The 18,788-nt window shown below is 32.7% G+C and overlaps 1 protein-coding gene across 1 annotated transcript in view; it reads right to left on the minus strand.

The window, feature by feature from the left end:
* Positions 1 to 657: 657 nt before the first annotated feature.
* LOC136035996 (dynein axonemal heavy chain 5-like) overlaps positions 658 to 18,788 on the minus strand; it is a 261,598-nt gene continuing 243,467 nt past the window's right edge. Inside the window, exons 47-50 of the mRNA XM_065717914.1 lie at positions 14,389 to 14,491; positions 9,720 to 9,854; positions 7,520 to 7,677; positions 658 to 815 (exon numbers count right to left, since the gene is read on the minus strand). Coding sequence (XP_065573986.1) covers positions 7,529 to 7,677; positions 9,720 to 9,854; positions 14,389 to 14,491 — 387 coding nt within the window. The 3' untranslated portion in view covers positions 658 to 815; positions 7,520 to 7,528. The remainder of the gene's footprint in view (positions 816 to 7,519; positions 7,678 to 9,719; positions 9,855 to 14,388; positions 14,492 to 18,788) is intronic.

Here is an 18,788-nt window from a genome sequence, read left to right on the forward strand (position 1 = left end):
TAGTAATATAAGTTTAACATAGGTAGTAACATAGTAGTAACCTTAGTAACAGTAGCAACATAGGTGTAACCTTAACCTTGTCGTGCAAACGCGCAACAAGAGTCACAAACGTAGGAACTATAGATACTTACATTAAAATCTTCTACATCCATATAATCCTCAAACTGCTCATAACTCTCCCCCAAATCTTCATCAAGCACTAAATCAAAATCATCAACACTTGAATACTTTTTATAAATTTCGTATTCATCTTCATCAAGACTTTCCTCCTCTGATTCAATATACCTCCTCCTCCTCCTCCTATGCCTATCCATTTGATAAACATCGTTTCTCAGATCAGCCATCGACCATAGATTTGACGATATTAAAGTATGCGGAAACATTCCCTCTTTTAATGGACTGTCTCTAACAGGCTCTATAAATAATGTCTCCAAATCTGTGTTAATAAGACCACTAAGGCCACCGCATAAATTAAGTGCCACAATAGACTGATTATTACCATCGATACTCCCAATATATAGACATTCACTGAAAGCGGGGTAGGCATATCTTGTACCATCTTCTAAGAACCATTCTATTACCGAATTTTCCCAGAAAAGATCTTGATTAGCATGCAGAGATATGTTTATTAGCTTTGTGTTAATAGGTATAGTAAATTTAATTTCAGGATCGCTCCATCTCTTGAAACGTGTTGAGCTTGGGGTAGTGTCTACTCTATTTGATGCTTCCTGGTGATTTAGCTTTCTAATTACTTGGTGCCCAGATATGAGGTGAGGGTAAAAAATGGTGACTTTCGAGAAAACAAAGGGTAGTACCTGGAAAAAGACAATTAGTTTGAGTTCATATTAATATCTTATTCAATATTCCATACGTCGATAGTTGTTTATTGATTGGTTTTACCAATTTTACCAAAAAATACTAGTCTTTTAAATCAACTTTTAAATCATACTTCAGAAAAATGAATAAAAACTAATATATCGTAGAATGACTTTTTTATACCTCAGTTTCCAAGGAAACAAGCAGGGTTAAGCCTAACGCCCCGTGGTTTAAGTATGATTCTCAGGATTTTAAACCGATATTTTAATTATGATGCTGAACTAAGTTTAAAAGTCCCATTAAAATATGTTAAAAGATGAAAAGCAAGGGCATGTTAATGCCCCAGATTTCTGGGGTGTTGTGTTAATGTGTATGACAATCTTAATTCGAATAAGGCAAATTTCTAACAGAGTCCACTTCTTTAAATTAAGAAAATAGCTTGATTGAGTTTATAACCACTAAAAAATAATAGCCCTACTGTGATGCTAGATACCAGGAATAATTATTATTTCTCGCTTAACATTAATTTTTGTTCATTTTCTGAAGTATGATTTAAAAAAAGAAGTTTATTTAAAAGACTAATATTTTTTTTCGCTTAACAATATCCCTGGGAAATTTTTAACAAAAACAACAATTAAACAATAACAACAATAACAATTTCCTGGGAAATTTTTAACACCAGACACTTCCATGAGAAATATATTGCCTAACTTCAGTTAATACGAGTCGTGGTTTCGTTAAATCATCGATTCGGTGCGTTCAATCCAGTTCCGTTCCTGAAATAGCCTGAAAGTCTGAAAATAAATAAATTAGTCTGAAATTAATTGTATGAAAGCTTGAAACTCTGTCATGATGATGATACTCAGCCGCATGAATGGTTTGTTATATAGTGTACAATATATGACATTAGTTGATGCATTTTATTAATATTTCTGGGGGGGGGGGTGAACCTAATATTTAAAAAAAAGTGGTAAGTCTTTCAACTGAAAAGCGGCAGTGTAACGATACTAGTAATTAATAGCTTAATTTAATGGCTACTATTAATAATTTAACAATAAAAATGATAGACAAAAGTAGGATAGAATTGTATGACAATAACAGAAAATATAATATAGATAGATGAAGGTGAGTTTAAATATTTTCTTCTAATTATATGAAAACCCGGAAGAAGGGAGTTGGAGTCAATGACATTTTGGTGGCTTAAGAAACAAATTTCCCCAAGAGCCATTTGAGTTCGTAATTTTTTCAAATAATACAAAAATATGTACCCATTTTTTACACTGAAATCATAATAAAATTATTATTCGTCTTAGTATATTTAGTAAATAAAAAATTATGGAACACTATTAGCCTTGACTGTCAGGTCGGTTGACCTAAGGGTCATTTTTTTTCCTTTTTTGGTGATTGGGGGTAGTGTGGGGTGAGGAGCTTTGATAAAACCCAAAAACAGGCAAACATAACAAAAAATATAGATAATAATTGGCCAATCCTGAGTTTCGGGCGAGATTATCCAAGGCCCCCCTCTTGCTGCATGTGTGCTAACTGTAGATTTCTTTTCAACAACCCCTTCATTGGGCCATTCCCGGATAGCCAATTTATTAGACGCCAAGTGGTGTTACTTGGAATCTTTTAATATATTTAAGCTGATAATAGCAGTCGGAATAGAAACATAAACACAGTTTCAAATTGGATCCAACCACTGAAAAAGATATACAATTGCCCAAATATTCAAACTTATGTGTGATTTAAGGTATTTCCCCCAAAATTATGCATATTTCATCACAAATACCCTGGTGAGAGTAGCTCCTATTACCCTAGTGTGCAAACGTATTTACCAAAACGCTTAACGTCAGAACTTTGATGATGGAAAGAATAAAACAACGCAAGCAAAAGGATGAAAAAATTCGATTGAAAAATTTAAATAACAAACCAAGAATAAAAATGCATAAAGTCTCATTTCAACAGTCCTAAGCACCCATCAAACTTAAACTGTGAGCATAAACAAAAACCATGCTTAAAGATGATCTGGAATATCTCCGTTCGACGTTCTGACATATCTGGGTTCGATTATGCGGCAAATTTGAAAAGGAAAGTAAGTGCCTCTATCTGTAAGGCGCACACTTTTTCGGTGATAGAAATTACGAAGCTATTGAAGTACTTCTAGATTTACTGCTTCCCATTTCTTGAATTAGAAAAGTGACTCATAACCGTCCCACACTTAGTTAAGAGAATAAAAACAAAACTGTCTAGAAAGGTTTTGGAAATCCAAGCGGATTTATGATGGTAATGTAGTGAATAATTTTATCAGACAAGTAATTTTAATGTTTCTCATATACGGTATTTTTGGTATATGAGATATTCAGTTGCCAAACCAATAAATCTATATAAAAACAAAAAAAAAGTTTTCTGCCGCTAACCATACAAGATCTAAACAAAAGTGTAGTAACGCTATGCTTTCCTAAATATTCACACATAAGCCACAGTATTATAAAAAACTGTGGTCTGGTAACAGTTATCATAACTGAGTTAATGTTTGTTTGAAAACTTTGTACACTAGACAGTTCTTTTGAAAATATATTTTTGAAATACATGGTACATTGGTCAAAGCTACATTCAGCCATTTTAGAAATGGAGCAAACGTTTGAAGCTATCTAATGAGGAAGATTTTGACAGCTTGAATGATTGAATGATCAATGTTGTTAAGTACTTTTTCTTTATATTCTAATAAAATATATAAAGCTGAACATTTTCTATCCTAATTGTTCTATTTTAATTGTTTTAATTTAATTGTTCTTATTTGTTATTTGTTCTATTTTAATTGGACACACACACACACACACACACACACATATATATATATATATATATATATATATATATATATATATATATATATATATATATATATATATATATATATATATATATATATATATATATATATATATATATATATATATGTTTGTGTGTGTGTGTGTATATATGTATATATGTTATCCGTCAGATTTATTTTAGTACTAAATTTCCCGCCTCTTCCATTACCTTGTTTTGCATCAAATAAAACTTAAAATTTAGTTAATTTCTTGTTATCCAAAAGTCCCTTTTCCCTTTTTCTTTTTATGCTCACTTTGTTCTTCTCATTTCTTTGCGAAGTGGGATGAGTAGCCGCCAGCTTCATTACTATTTATGGGATTTTAGAGGAAGAGGGCAAGAGATTTTTATCAATTGTCTGGTTGTGTCGACACACTAGTTTCATTAATAATCTAAACCATGTTTATTTCTTTAGGAAAATTTTGTTTAATGTAATCCAAGACATTTGGGATTGCAGGGTCTAGGGTTCAAAGAGTTAGGTTTAGTGGCGTTAGTTCATAAATATGTAAGCGGGGGGGGGAGATGTATTTTCCGGAATCTATTTTCCTTAAAACAGTAAAAAACTTTAGCGTAAAGAGCGGGGCGTTGAAGAGGAAAAGCCCCTTTCATATACGGAGTAATTTCTGTTCGTTTTAAGTTTTAATGTCGCTCCTTACTTTCGTTTAAGAAAACTTGTTTTTTTTTTATTTAATTTCTGGACGTTTTTTAATTAATGCATGTTTTGATCTTGGCTCTACGCACATAAATCATTAAAACGAAATGTGTATATTATTTTTTTTTTAAATGGCTTTCTCATAGTTTTAATTGGATTTAATTTTTTACGAACATTTTCATTAGTAAAAAATATACGTAATTTACGAATTAACTTACGCAACGAACTTCTATATTCGTATGTTTTTATTGCGTATATGAGGGGGTACACCCCTCGTCGATACCTCGCTCTTAACACTAAGGCTTAAATGTTGTCCCAGTTCCATAAGAATGACCCTTGAATCACAAAGGCCGTATGATAAATAGTTGAAAATAGTAAAAATACTTTAGCGTAAAGAGCGAGGCATTACGAGAAGGTAAACCCCTCATATGTGTAATAGTTTCTGCTCGTTTTAAATTTTAATGCTGCTCCTTACTTTCAGTAGAAAAAAACTTTTCATATTTATTTTATTTTTTTTTTTTTAAATAATGCTAGAAAATCCTGCGCCCCCTTCATTGAAAGTCTCTTCCCCCATGGGAAGTTTTTCCAAGGAAAGATCCTCCCACATAACCCCCCCCCTCCCTACCTCATCTCTACCCCTCCAAACCAAAAAAATCCCCCTGAAAACGTCCGTACACTTCCCAGTAACCATTACTATATGTAAACACAGGTCAAAGTTTGTAACTTGCAACCCCTCCCACGGGGACTGCGGGGGAGTAAGTCGTCCCCAAAGACATCGTTATTAAGTCTTTCGACTATGGTGAATAAAATGGCTATCTCAGAATTTTGATCCGGTGACTTCGGGAAAAAAATAAACGTGGAAGAGGGCCTAGGTGCCCTCCAATTTTTTTGGTCACTCAAAAATGCCACTAGAACTTTCAATTTCCGTTAGAAAGAGCCCTCAAACGACATTCTAGGACCACTTGGTCGATACGATCACCCATGAGAAAAAAAACAAAAAAAAACAAAACAAAAAAGTAAATAATCACGCATCCGTGATTTGTCTTCTGGCAAAAAAAAAAAAAAATTCAAAATTCCACATTTTTGTAGATAGGAGCTTGAAACTTCGACAAAAAGGTTCTCTTATACGCTGAATCTGATGGTGTGATTTTCGTTAAGATTATATTACTTTTAGGGGGTGTTTTCTCCTATTTTCTAACATGAGGCACATTTTCTGAGGCTCGTAACTTTTGATTGGTCAGAGTAATCTTGATGAAAGTTATATATTTAAAATCACCATTAAAATGCAAATTTTTTGATGTAACTATTGGTATCGAATTTCCATTTTTTAGAGTTTCGGTTACTATTGAGCCTGGTCGCTCCTTACTACAGTTCCTTACCACGAACTGTTTGATTATCGTATTTTTTTCGAATATTAGGAGTATACCTCTCATATTGCGCCGTCTTTTTTTACGCTGTGAACTACCTATAGTCTCCTCTTAGTACTTCCTGAATTTCAGATACATTATTCAAAGAAAAGAAAGAAAACGATGAAATTAAGATAAAGGGTGAAAAGAAAAGAAATATATTGGCCAATAGGACACTGAAACATTGAATAATAGAACATTGAAAAAAAAGGAAATAAAATCATAAGCTTTTTATCATCTAGTTTTTTGCTTAATGATGCTTAATTGACGCTTATAATACAATTGTTATTGCCAATGTTTCTTCGAAGAGCAGGCCTTCAGGTTTTGAAAACCATCGATTTTCAACTAATTCAATCGAAAGCCATGCAACACTGATTAGTGTGGTTTCGGGCTACTACAATTTCTTCTGTACTTCTAGAACAACTTGTAAAACTGAATTGAAAAACACAATATACATGTTTTTGCACCAAATCCAATTTTAGGGCGGTATCTTTTTGGAGTTTGTATTTATTTTCTAAACTTGGTACAATTGAAAACAGTTTAGTTGTTTTGAAAAATTTATATAAACATTAAAAGCTGAATTCTAAATTTCTAGCAGCTTTTTCAGCTTTGTCTCTTGCTTGCCTCACGTTTGTTGTGTATGAATTACTTTTCTTATTTTTTTGGGGGGGGGGGTTGTGTCAAAATAATAAACAAAACAATTATATCGCTAAAATTGTGGCTGCTCAGAAAAGACTAGCAAAATTTTTATACTCAGTATAACAGATTATATAATTAAAATTGAAATATCACAAAAACGGTGGTCGATTAAACATTTTTCAACGAAAAAAATTATATCCGAATCAAACGTATTAGTTGTGAAGCTCTGGCTCTCCCTCCCCACCAACAAAACAAGAAATGAAAAAAAGTGCTTTTACTTACACACTGTAGGTATTCCAAATAAATTTACCTTTGGGGGCGGCAGGCAGTTATCCTTGTCAATTTTCCAAAGTCAGCAGTTGGTTTTACCAAATATATCCAATTGTATTCAAAACCGATTTTTTTCAAAATTTTCACCCCCCAAAAAATGTTTATTGATTGGAAAAAAAGGTGGTAGCAGCATATGCCTCCCACTCCCCCTTTTAGATACCCTAAGCATAGTATAATTAGTCACCACAATTTTTACAACAATATGGTTAGAGTGAGGGTTACTTTATATATCCCTGGAAAACGTGTAACTTTATTGTTCACATTGTCTTAAATCAAAGCAAAAAAAAAAAAAGAAAAAGAAAAAAAAGTAATCGAATAACCGGTAGAATAATGTAAAGAAACACAGGGAGAACAAATACGAACTAAACTTTTATACATTGTAATGCTCACTCTGATATCCTTACTTAGTTTTATTTTGTTTGGTTTCATTGAAAATTTTCACTCTAAAATTCAACCTTTGAAGAATTTTTACTCTAGCTATAAAAAAGTTTTCAGCAGCCCCCTTCCTTTTAAAATATTTGCCAAGTCCAGCTATAATATGTTAAAATTGGAATATGAACTTAAAAATCTATATTTGTTTCAGTTTTTCCCGGTTCAATTCTAGACTGTTCCTTTCTCCTTCAACAGCATTACCGAATATATAACAGAAAATAATATAAGAAACTCAGGCTTGACAAAAGAGCTAACAATGTTTCAGCCATGTATTTTTGTGCCCCTGGAATGGTCTTTAAATAACATTAAAATTTCTTGGAACTAGTGACTTTAAAGAAAAGAAATTATATATAAGAAGCATAATGCGGCTCACCAAAATTAACTACTGAATATCGCATAATAACGCAACTCCACGGAGAGTCCAAAGCTTAGGGTTAACATCTGTATCTAAATCAACGGATCCAATATACCCTTGTGGAGATCTTTGGGGCTTTCGGTAAATGGGGCATTCATACAATCTAGGATCTTTACCTGAAAACAACGGCGATATAAATTGTTGAATAAATGTACAAATCGTTTAGAAATTTTGAATTTTGGTCACTATATATCAAATGCCAAACTGTTGTTTGGCATCAAAGGGTAATCAAAGGGTAATCAAAATAATCAAAGGGTAAAACAGGTGTGTCAAATTTTTCAATCTTTTCAAATTTTTCAAAATTTTTCAAATTTTCAAATCTTAGTTTTGTCTTAGCTGAAAAAATAAATAACAAATTTTGCAAGAAATTAATATAAAATACTCAACCAAAATTGGCAAAATTAACATTTTTGGACAAACTGTAGCTTTTATAGTCTACAGTTATTAAAATATTGCTTCAACGAAAATGGATTAAAAGTAAAATAGAAAAATCACTAAAATAAAGTCCAGAAAATCACTTTATTATTATTTTATTGTTTCAATGTTTTCTACTTAGTATCGTTATTCTGCTAGCCAATAGGGAGCGAATCAATCATTGTGTACTCTCACCGATGAACAGATCTTACAACCATTGAAAACTTACAAGAAGTGGCGTCATTATGATTCATTGAATCTTTTTTCAAAATTGACTACGAATAAAGTTAGGAATCTATCTTCAAATGTTATTTATTTAATCCCTGAAATTGCCTGCCTTCACAATTTCTCAGCCAATAGGATTAATCCAAATTGGTTCTGTCAGGAAAATATACCCAGGTCAGTCCTTGATTTTTCGAAATTTCGTAATCAATAAAATTGAATAAGATTTTATTCTAGATACTAGTGACTCACCAGTAGTTGCTTGAACTATACTTTTCAGTCTAAATAATTTTTCAAAATCGGAAACGAGATTGATCCAAATCGGTTTAGCCCGGAAAACATACTCATATCAGTCCTTGATTATCTGAACTTTTGGAATTAATAAAATTTAATAAGATTTTATTCTAGATACTAGTGACTTACCAGTAGCTACTTGAACCATACTTTTCAGTCTAAATAATTTGTCAAAATCGGAAACGAGATTGATCCAAGTCGGTTTAGTCCGGAAAACATACTCATATCAGTCCTTGATTATCCGAACATTTGGAATTAATAAAATCTAATAAGATTTTATTCTAGATGCTAGTGACTTACCAGTAGCTACTTGAACTATACTTTTCAGTCTAAATAATTTGTCAAAATTGGAAAAAAGATTGATCCAAATCGGTGTAGTCCGGAAAACATACCCAGATCAGTCCTTGATTATCCGAATTTTTGGAACTAATAAACTTTTAATAAGATTTTATTCTAGATACTAGTGACTCACCAGTAGTTGCTTGAACTATACTTTTTAGTCTAAATAATTTTTCAACATTGGAAACGAGCTCTTAATGCATTTAACTCCGTTCTTGTTATAAGTACCAAATTAATAGGAAATTCAAATGAAAGCTGGAGAAGCATTAGACCTTAAAACGAATAGAAATTATTCCATATAAGAGGGAAGCTGCCCCTTCCTCAACTCTTGCTATTTAGACTAAAGTCTTAAAGAACTTGAAAATATTTCTCGTTCAATTTCAAGGCCCTTGTATTTGAGCAGTCTTTTTTTTACGAATTGGGACAAAAAAGATCATTGGATTTCAGTTGGTGACAAGTATCTATCAGTCTAATCTAGCATGATAATTTATTATTCTTATACATTCTATATTTATTACTCTAATAAAAGTTTTAACATTAGATACGGACCTTAAAGTTGTCTTATTTGGTCAATCTTTATATTTTTGACGGTGGTCTTGTTCTAAGTACAATCAGACGTTTTCTTTTATAAAAATAATTTTAAAGCAATTAAAAAAGATTTAACAAAAATAATTTAAATATTTATTCCCATTTGGATGACTTACCAGTAGTTGCTTGAGCTGTGCTTGTAATTCTAACTTGTCTTCCGATATTGGAAATGAGTAATAAATAAATTTTTTAAGTTTTTCTGGTTAATCTCATTTTTTTTTTACCGTAATCTTGTTACAAGCGTAATCCAGGTTATTTTTTTCTATTAAACAAAATGATATCCTAAACATTAGTGACTTACCAGAAGTTGATTGAACAGCATAGATATAGAGAACAGGCATCGGATCATAAAGTGCTTTTGGCCTTGCTTCTACCAGCTTACCAGTTCGACGATCCAAGGAGGCTCCCTCAAGATATAATCCATGAACGTATACACCTTTTTTAAAATAGAGTCGGGTTATTTTCAATCTAACAGTCATTATAACTGAATTAACAATTAAATCAGAATAAGTAGTAGAAGATGAACAAAAAGAAAATGGGTAATATATAATCTGAATAAATTATATAATCAAATTTTAATAAAGACTTTTAATAATCTCTAGGTCATAAAAGGGTTACCTTGTGTTTTTGGTCACAATAAAACAAACGCCGGAAAAAATTCTAACCTTGGGAACCATGGGAATTTGGGAATTTTAATTTAATTTAATTTTAATTAAATGCAATGAAAATCAAAATTATAATCAGGCATTTTAAGATGAAAGTAATTTTAGTTGTTAGTAACTAGTGAAATGGTGGATACAGATTCTTAGTGAAGATTTTCAGAACAAATGGCACACCTAACATCTTTCTCTTCCTTAGAGTTTATAGATCGATTTATGTTTGAATTAAATAAAAAAATAAGTTTTTTAACTGAAAGTAAGGAGCGGCATTAAAACTTAAAACGAACAGAAATTACTCCGTGTATGAAAGGGGCTGTTCCCTCCTCAACATCCCACTCTTTATACTAAAGTTTGACTCTTTCTCTCAATTCTACTTTATACAACAGTAAATAACTTAAACCACGAACTGTTTGGTTAAATAAAAAAGAACAAGTTTTTTTCAACTGAAAGTAAGGAGCAAATTAAAACTTAAAACGAACAGCGACTATTAAGTGTGTGAAGGGGATTACCTTCTCCTCAACACATCACTCTTTACGATAAAATTTTTTAGTACTCTTAAAAACGCTTCTTATTGTTTCAATCAAACGACCATTGTGTTTCAGGAACTGTTCTTGAAGAATTGGGAAAAAACTCAAACTTTAACGTAAAGAGCATGGTTTTGACGAGGGGACAACCCCCTTCATATATGTAATAATTTCTGTTCGTTTTAAGTTTTAATGTTGCTCCTTACTTTCAGTTGAAAAAACTCGTTTTTTAATATTCAATTTCTGATCGTTTTTTAAATAATGTCACAAATATGGACCACTCTTAAGGAGAAATCCCCCTCCCCAAGAATATATCCTCTAGACAATTAAATTCCCGTAAAAATCTACCCCAGACAATTACCATTAACAGCTCCACGCCTAAAATTAAGACAGAAAAGAGAAAGCAAGATATATAAAAAACAGAATTTTGTATAGGAATTCTGGCCAATTTCCCCATTGTAAAACTTACCCTGACAAGCTCATCCCCTGGAAAATTACTTCCCAATGGAAAATTTCCCCTTGAAAAATCTCATCAAAAAATCTCTCCCCACCCAAAAATATATGCATACTTCCGAATAACAAATACCATGCATAAATAATGGGCAAATTTTATAACTTGAAGACCATTCCCCAGGGGATGAAGGGGGTTATGTTATATCCAAAGGCGGTGTTTCAATCATGATGAGCAAAATAGCCATGTCAAATTTTCGATCGGACGATTTCGGAAAAAAAGGGGCGGAAAAGGAGGCCCAGTTGCCCTCCAGTATTTGTGGTCACTTAAAACGGGAGCAAGAACTTATAGTTTCCGTTTGAATGAGTCTTATCCCGATTTTCTAAGGCAACTGGGTTGACACTATCATCCATGGAAAAAAAAGTAAAAAAACTAATAAACATGCATCCGTGATCTTTTTCCAGCAAAAAATAGAAAATTCCATGTTTTTGCAAATAGGTGGCTGAAAGCTCTGAACCAAGGTTCTCAGATACGCTGAATTAGTACATCAATTACGCTTCCAACAGAAGGAATATAATACAAGCTAAGCCTAAACGGTTTCGAACTGTATTATTGCATGGGAGTGCGATACGCCAAAACAGAGTCCAGATTCAGAAAAAGTACACAATTTCACACTAGATGGCCCTAATAACTCAATTTCGCTTATAAGTGCCTAATACGTCAATTCCACTTCCAGGCGACGAGTTTTAGAACTTTTCGTATTTTTTTGAAAAGCATATTTTGAAAATACGAATTTAATTTTTTTTTCAGCATGTTTCATTGGTCTCCTAGTGAAACTCATGTTTTAGACTTGTCCTTCAGAACCTTTTTTATCTTTACAAAACCCTGAAACAAAACACAAAGTTTCAACTAATTCTTGTTCTACATGTTCCAAAGTATGATTTCCAATTTTTTTCAGCACATTCCTTTGGTGTCTTCAATGAAATTTGTGTTTTAGATATTCTTAAGGTTTTTACGTTCGCAGAATCCATAAATTAGGCTAAATATTAAAAAACTCTTTCCAAAAACACATCAACATAGAAATATAATTTTTTCATCATATTTCTTTGGTCCTTGCTCTGAAAGTTATTCCATAGGTCTTTCAGAATCTTTTGATCTTAAGACAGTCCTTAAACTGAACAATTATTTCAATATAATCCTTGCTCTACATGTTTCAACATACGAGTTTTAAATTTTTTCAGTATATCTGTTAGGCGAAGACTTGTCTTTATCAACCCTTCTTTTCTTTACAGAGCTTAAATGACAAGCTTAAAACAGCTTAATTTACAGATCTTAAAGAACATAAATATGTCCAAGAAACTCTTGCAAAACAAATTTCAACATACAAAATTTGAATTTTTTCAACATATTTCTTGGTTCCTGTGGTGAAATAATTTATATTTTAGTCTGGTTTTTCATGTGTTTTTTTGTGGGACCCATAAAATAAACAAAATATCTCAATTAATACTTTGCTTACCAATTTCAATATGTGAAGTTTAAATTTATTTATTTTGATCACGCTCAGCATTTTCCGCAAAACCCTGAGATACCTTTGACTGATCCCCAGAAATCCCGGGAAACTGCAATTGAAAAAATATCGTCTTGAACCATAAGTCAAAGTCTGTCCTTCGTGCCTCAACAGGTTTCATCATACATCTCTACCTTGAGTCCTGCCTAAATGCTTCGATTCTCTCGGTATACATAGAGACTTTTAGCATAAAACCCCTTTATACGCAAGTAAAATTTTACTTTCAGGCTATGACAATACATCATTTTTTACAGATTTTTAGAATTCTTTATAGTATTCTCTAATGACACTTTATCCTCACTTGCTAAACTATCACGAAAAGCATCACTTAGAATAAATATGCAATTGATATTTAAATGTTTATAACATAGCCTATACTACCCCATCTTAATCTCTTTTATTATATGTGTTCAATAGACAAAAGTCTCAGTATTATGTGTTTCATTCTACAAAAAAATCGTATTATATTATTAGGTATTGAATATTAGTTTTATCAAAGTTTAGGTATTAGTTTAAATATTATTCAGTATCACTTCTAATTCGGTATTGAATATCAATTATTAAGTACAAGGTATTTTTTCATTACGAAGTATGTTTTTATTTTACCTTAACATTCGCATTATTTTAATTTTCTCAATATTTAATATTTTTAAATTCTTTGAAACTTTCAAAAATTTGTTTTCCAACCATAATTTTATTGTATCTATAGATATTTGCATTTTGTAAGATCATTTTGTAATTCCTAATGTACTTTTGAGAATTTGGGGGCTCATGAAGTGTTCGTAAATACGTCAAAATGAACGAAATATCTCAAATTTGTTTGGTTTAGCTAGGTTTGGTTGGGTCTATCAGAAAATTTGCTTCTGAATCAGAGCTAACATTTCAGAATTTGTATAGATACTTTTTATTAAAATTAAGAACTGAATTTTAGCAGCTTAAGTTCAAAACCATATTCTGGAAAGCAAAAATGTCCTACTTTGCTCATTTTGAGAAGTAGACCCTTCGTCTTTGGCTTACCTTTTCTTGTCATTGGCCCCCATGAACTTCATTAAGTTACTTGTTTCAAAAAATACATTTCAAAGAGCCCCTCCACAATATATACAATAACTGTCCGTTTCTTTTTTGGGTTATTTTGCGTAATTTCAAAAAAGAAGAAAAGTGAATACGGCATTAGACACTGCAGTCCCTACCTATGGTGCAAATCTCCAATTCTTGACCTTTCAGCCTGGAGATGCAATGGGAGGCTGGGGGCCAACCATCCTCTGCTTTCGCACACCCTTCCTGTTTATCTTCCCAATATTTCTCCAAGTACCCATTTATAGCTGGTTCGACTCCGGCTGAACTTACAGAGTCACATTATTGACCACTTTCCTCAATCAAATAATTGGATACACTAGGATTCGAACCCTCACCCTCTCGGACAAAGGATCCTAAATCCAGCGCACCAATCCACTCGGCTAGGAGTAGAGAATTAACCATAGCTCATTCATTTATTTTAAAGCCTCCAGAGATCTTCTGCAGAGCCTTAGTGCTCCAGGAAGAACAATATGAGAAACTCTAGACGTAAGAGTAAGGATCTAGGACCAAAAATTATAGAGCAATAGGTCTAGAGCAATAAAATGAGCTTCCTTATTTTGGACCTCTGAGAACCTTCTTCAGAGCTTAAAGATTCTCAGAAATCCCGAGCAAGAAGCCTTAGGCGCTTCACCATTGATACTAGAGCAACAAACTGGAATTCCAGGTTGGTGAACTTTTTAGGCCGAACTTACCTTCAGGAGGTGGCTCTAAGATCTCATCTTTAGAAAGTCGGGTTACAAGGCTCTGCAATACGACAGAATCCAGTGCCCATCCTTTGTGACACCTTGTAACTTCCTGAAAGAAAAGAAAACACCAAGGTAAAACAATGCCTTAATTAATGGCACACAACTAGTTACGAGCCTTTATTAGAGATTAAATAAAAAAAGAACAAGTTTTTTTTTTAATTGAAAGTAAGGAGCGACATCAAAACTTAAAACGAACAGAAATTATTCTGTATATGAAAGGGGCTGTTCCCTCCTCAACGCCCCACTCTTTACGCTAAAGTTTGACTTTTTCTCTCAATTCTACTTTTTAAAACAACAAAAAACTTTAGCGTAAAGAGCGGGGTGTTGAGGAGGGAAAAAATACAAAATTCCACATTTTTGTAGATATGAGCTTGAAACTTCTACAATAGGGTTTTCTAATAAGCTGAATCTGATGGTGTAATTTTCATTAAGATTCTATGACTTTTAAGGGGTGTTTCCCCCTATTTTCTAAAGTAAGGCAAATTATCTCAGGCTCATGAAAGTTCTTAAGCCGAACTGGCCAGGCATGACAGTAAACAACAAAGAAAGATAAAATTCCACGAGAAATACCTCAAACGAGACTGCAACCAGTAGAGAGGAAAGACTAAAATAACGCGGTATTAAAAAAAAAAAATATTTCGCCTGTATCCAGACAAAGCGTCCTCAGGCACAAGATAACAAGAAAAAACACTAAACTAAAAACAAATAAAACCACCACCACTAACAATAAATATAATTGTCGCTACATATACACGTAGGGAAAAGAAGCTATTAGAGTTACTTCAATGAGATCATCAAAGCAACTGAGGAAACAATATGGAAATTGAAACTTAGTTAACTATTCTATTGCGAAATAATCCTCTTGTAAGCTAATATTGAAGCAACTCTTTTTGGTCTAGTAGCCAATTTCTGGTCAGTCCCTACTTCAGTGAAACGAGGGGTTGTGATTGCACTGGTGGATAGAACTTTCAGAATTTGTTCTCATGAGTTTTTAGATTCTAAATTGTTGTATTTGAGGGATATTTTATTTTGAAATAGTTACCCGATTAAAGTCACTGATAAAATAATTAAAAATAGACGCATTAAACACAACAACACGGTTATTGGGGTTTCACAATGTACAGAATTAAACATGCCGAAAAGGTTCATTTCTTTGCCTTATGTACCTACTTTGGGGGAGATGATTAAACGAATTTTAGGTAAACACAACATTGAAACTTGTTTCCAATCAGTGAGACCATTAGGTAGTTTTCTTAATTCTGGGAAGGATTTAACCCGGGGAGATTTAGTTAGTGGGTTGTATAAAATTCCTTGTTTTTGTGGAAAGTTTTATATTGGTAGAACTCACCAAAAATTTGCAGAAAGATTTATTGAGCATTGCAACTCAATTGAAAAAAAAACTACAATTAAGAAAGCCTCCTAAAACTTTTGTTTCGGCTCTGGCTGCATACAGCCCGAACATTTTATACAATTTGATGAGACTACAACTATTTCTAATGATAGAGATTTTTCTCAGTGGGCGAGGGAGGCTATAGAAATTAAAAAACATATGTTTGCTAATCTTTCAATAAATAGAGACACAAGGAATTAAAGTATTGACCCAATTTATGATTGTCTTTTGTAAAATGAACCAATAGTCAATAAGGGAATTAAAATTTTACACAAACAGGGGACAAGACTACATACTAGACCAAAAAGAGTTGCTTCAATATTAGCTTACATGAGGATTATTTCGCAACAGAATAGTTAACTAAGTTTCAATTTTCATAGTTCTTCCTCAGTTGCTTTGATGTTCTCATTGAAGTAACTCTAATAGCTTCTTTTACCTACGTGGATCAATAGCAACAATTGTATTTATTATTATTGGTGGTGGTTTTATTTGTTTTTAGTTTAGTGTTTTTCTTTTTATCTTGTGCTGAGGACACCTAGTTTGAATACAGGCGAAATATTAAAAAAAAGCGTTATTTTAGTCTTTTCTCTCTTCTGGACGCACTCTCGTTTGAGTTTTTTTTTGTGGAGTTTTATCTCTCTTTGTTGTTTATTATCTCAGGCTCTTAACTTTTAATGGGTAGGAATAAACTTGATGGAACTTGTATATTTAAATTCAGCAATAAAATGAGATTCTTTTGATGTAACTTGGTATCGAAATTCCGTTTTTTTAGAGTTTCGGTTATTATCGAGCCGGGTCGCTCCTTACTACAGTTCGTTACCACGAACTGTTTGATTGTCTTGATTTAATAAAAATCGTAAAGTGTTTATATTTACTAAAAATAAATTTGCTTCCAACTTCAAAACTTACTTGCTTCTGTAAAAATTTTGAATAAATAAGTAGTAGTACTAAAGTTTTGTCGTTTTTGGTATGAAAATTGAATAACACAGAATTTTACGATTTTAGCTTTTTGCAAAATCTCGAAAAAGTTTTACACTGCAAAGATACACCAAAAAAAGAAATTATTCATCAACAAATCCTTAGTCTTTAAAATACACTATAACTAATTGACAACTAAATTTGAGAGAAAATGTTTTTCCACAGAATTACGGCTCTATCAAACAGTTCGTGGTAACGAACTGTAGTAAGGAGCGACCCGGCTCAATAGTAACCAAAACTCTAAAAAATGGGATTTTGATACCAATACCTACATCAAAAGAATCGCATTTTAATACTGATTTTAAATATATAAGTTTCATGAAGTTTAGTCTTACCCATCAAAAGTTACGAGCCTGAGAAAATTTGCGTTATTTTAGAAAATAGTTGGAAACGCCCCCTAGAAGTCATAGAATCTTAACGAAAATCACACCATCGGATTCAGCGTATCAGAAAACCCTACTGTAGAAGTTTCAAGCTCCTATCTATAAAAATGTGGAATTTTGTATTTTTTGACAGAAGGCAGATCATGGATGCGTGTTTATTTGTTTTTTTTTCCAGGGGTGATCGTATCGACCCAGTTGTCCTAGAATGTTGCAAGAGGGCTCATTCTAACGGAAATGAAAAGTTCTAGTTCCCTTTTTAAGTGACCAAAAAATTGGAGGGCACCTAGGCCCCCTCCCACGCTAATTTATTTTACCAAAGTCAACGGATCAAAATTCTGAGATAGCCATTTTATTCAGCGTAGTCGAAAAACTTTATAACTATGTCTTTGGGGACGACTTACTCCCCCACAGTCCCCGTGGGAGGGGCAACAAGTTACAAACTTTGACCTGTGCTTACATATAGTAGCCTAATGGTTATATGGAAGTGTACAGGTGTTTTCAGGAAAAATTTTTTGGTTGGGGGGAGGGGTTGAGAAGAGGGGGATATGCTGGGGGAACTTTCCATCAATAATTTGTCATGGGGGAAGAAAATCTCCATGAAGGGAGCGCAGGATTTACTAGCATTATTTAAAAAAACAATGAAAAAATAAATATGAAAAAGTTCTTTCAGCTGGAAGTAAGGAACAGCATTAAAACTTAAAACAAACAGAAATTATTACCCATATGAGGCGCTCAACTCCTCCTAATACCTCGCTCTTTACGCTAAAGCATTTTTAGTAATTTCAACTATTTATTCTACGGCTTTTGTGATTCTGGGGTCATTCTTAATGAATTGGGACAAAATTTAAGCTTTAGTGTAAAGAGCGAGGATCTGACAAGGGGGCGAACCCCCTCATATATGTAATAAAAATATGAGAATACAGAAGTTCTTTACGTAAGCTAATTTATAAGATACGTAAATCTTTTACTAATAAAAATATTCGTAAAAAATTAAAAGTTCTAGTTGCCTTTTTAATTAACCAAAAAATCGGAGGGCAACTAGGCTTCCTCCCCCGCTCTTTTTTTCTCAAAATCATTCAATCGAAATTATGAGAAAGCCATTTAGCCAAAAAAAAAAATGCAAATTTCGTTTTAATTATTCCTCTGCGGAGAGCCAAAATCAAAACATGCATTGATTCAAAAACGTTCAGAAATTAAATAAAAAAAACAAGTTTTTTAACTGAAAGTAAGGAGCGACATTAAAACTTAAAACGAACAGAAATTACTTCGTATATGAAAGAGGCTGCTTCCTCATCAACGCCCGGCTCTTTACGCTAAAGTTTTTTACTGTTTTAAAAAGAAGAATTGAGAGAAAGAGTCAAACTTTAGCGTAAAGAGCGGGGCGTTGATGAGGAATCAGCCTCTTTCATATACGAAGTAATTTCTGTTCGTTTTAAGTTTTAATGTCGCTCCTTACTTTCAGTTAAAAAAACTTGTTTTTTTATTTAATCTTAACATAGGATGAAAAAGAAAACAAATATCAAAAAACAGGTTTTGAATATTTGAAACGACCATGCAAAAAAGCAGCCGGGAAATAGTTAATTTTTTATAAAATA

Source organism: Artemia franciscana, chromosome 15 (genome assembly GCF_032884065.1).
Source record: "Artemia franciscana chromosome 15, ASM3288406v1, whole genome shotgun sequence".
Lineage (NCBI taxonomy): Eukaryota > Metazoa > Arthropoda > Branchiopoda > Anostraca > Artemiidae > Artemia > Artemia franciscana.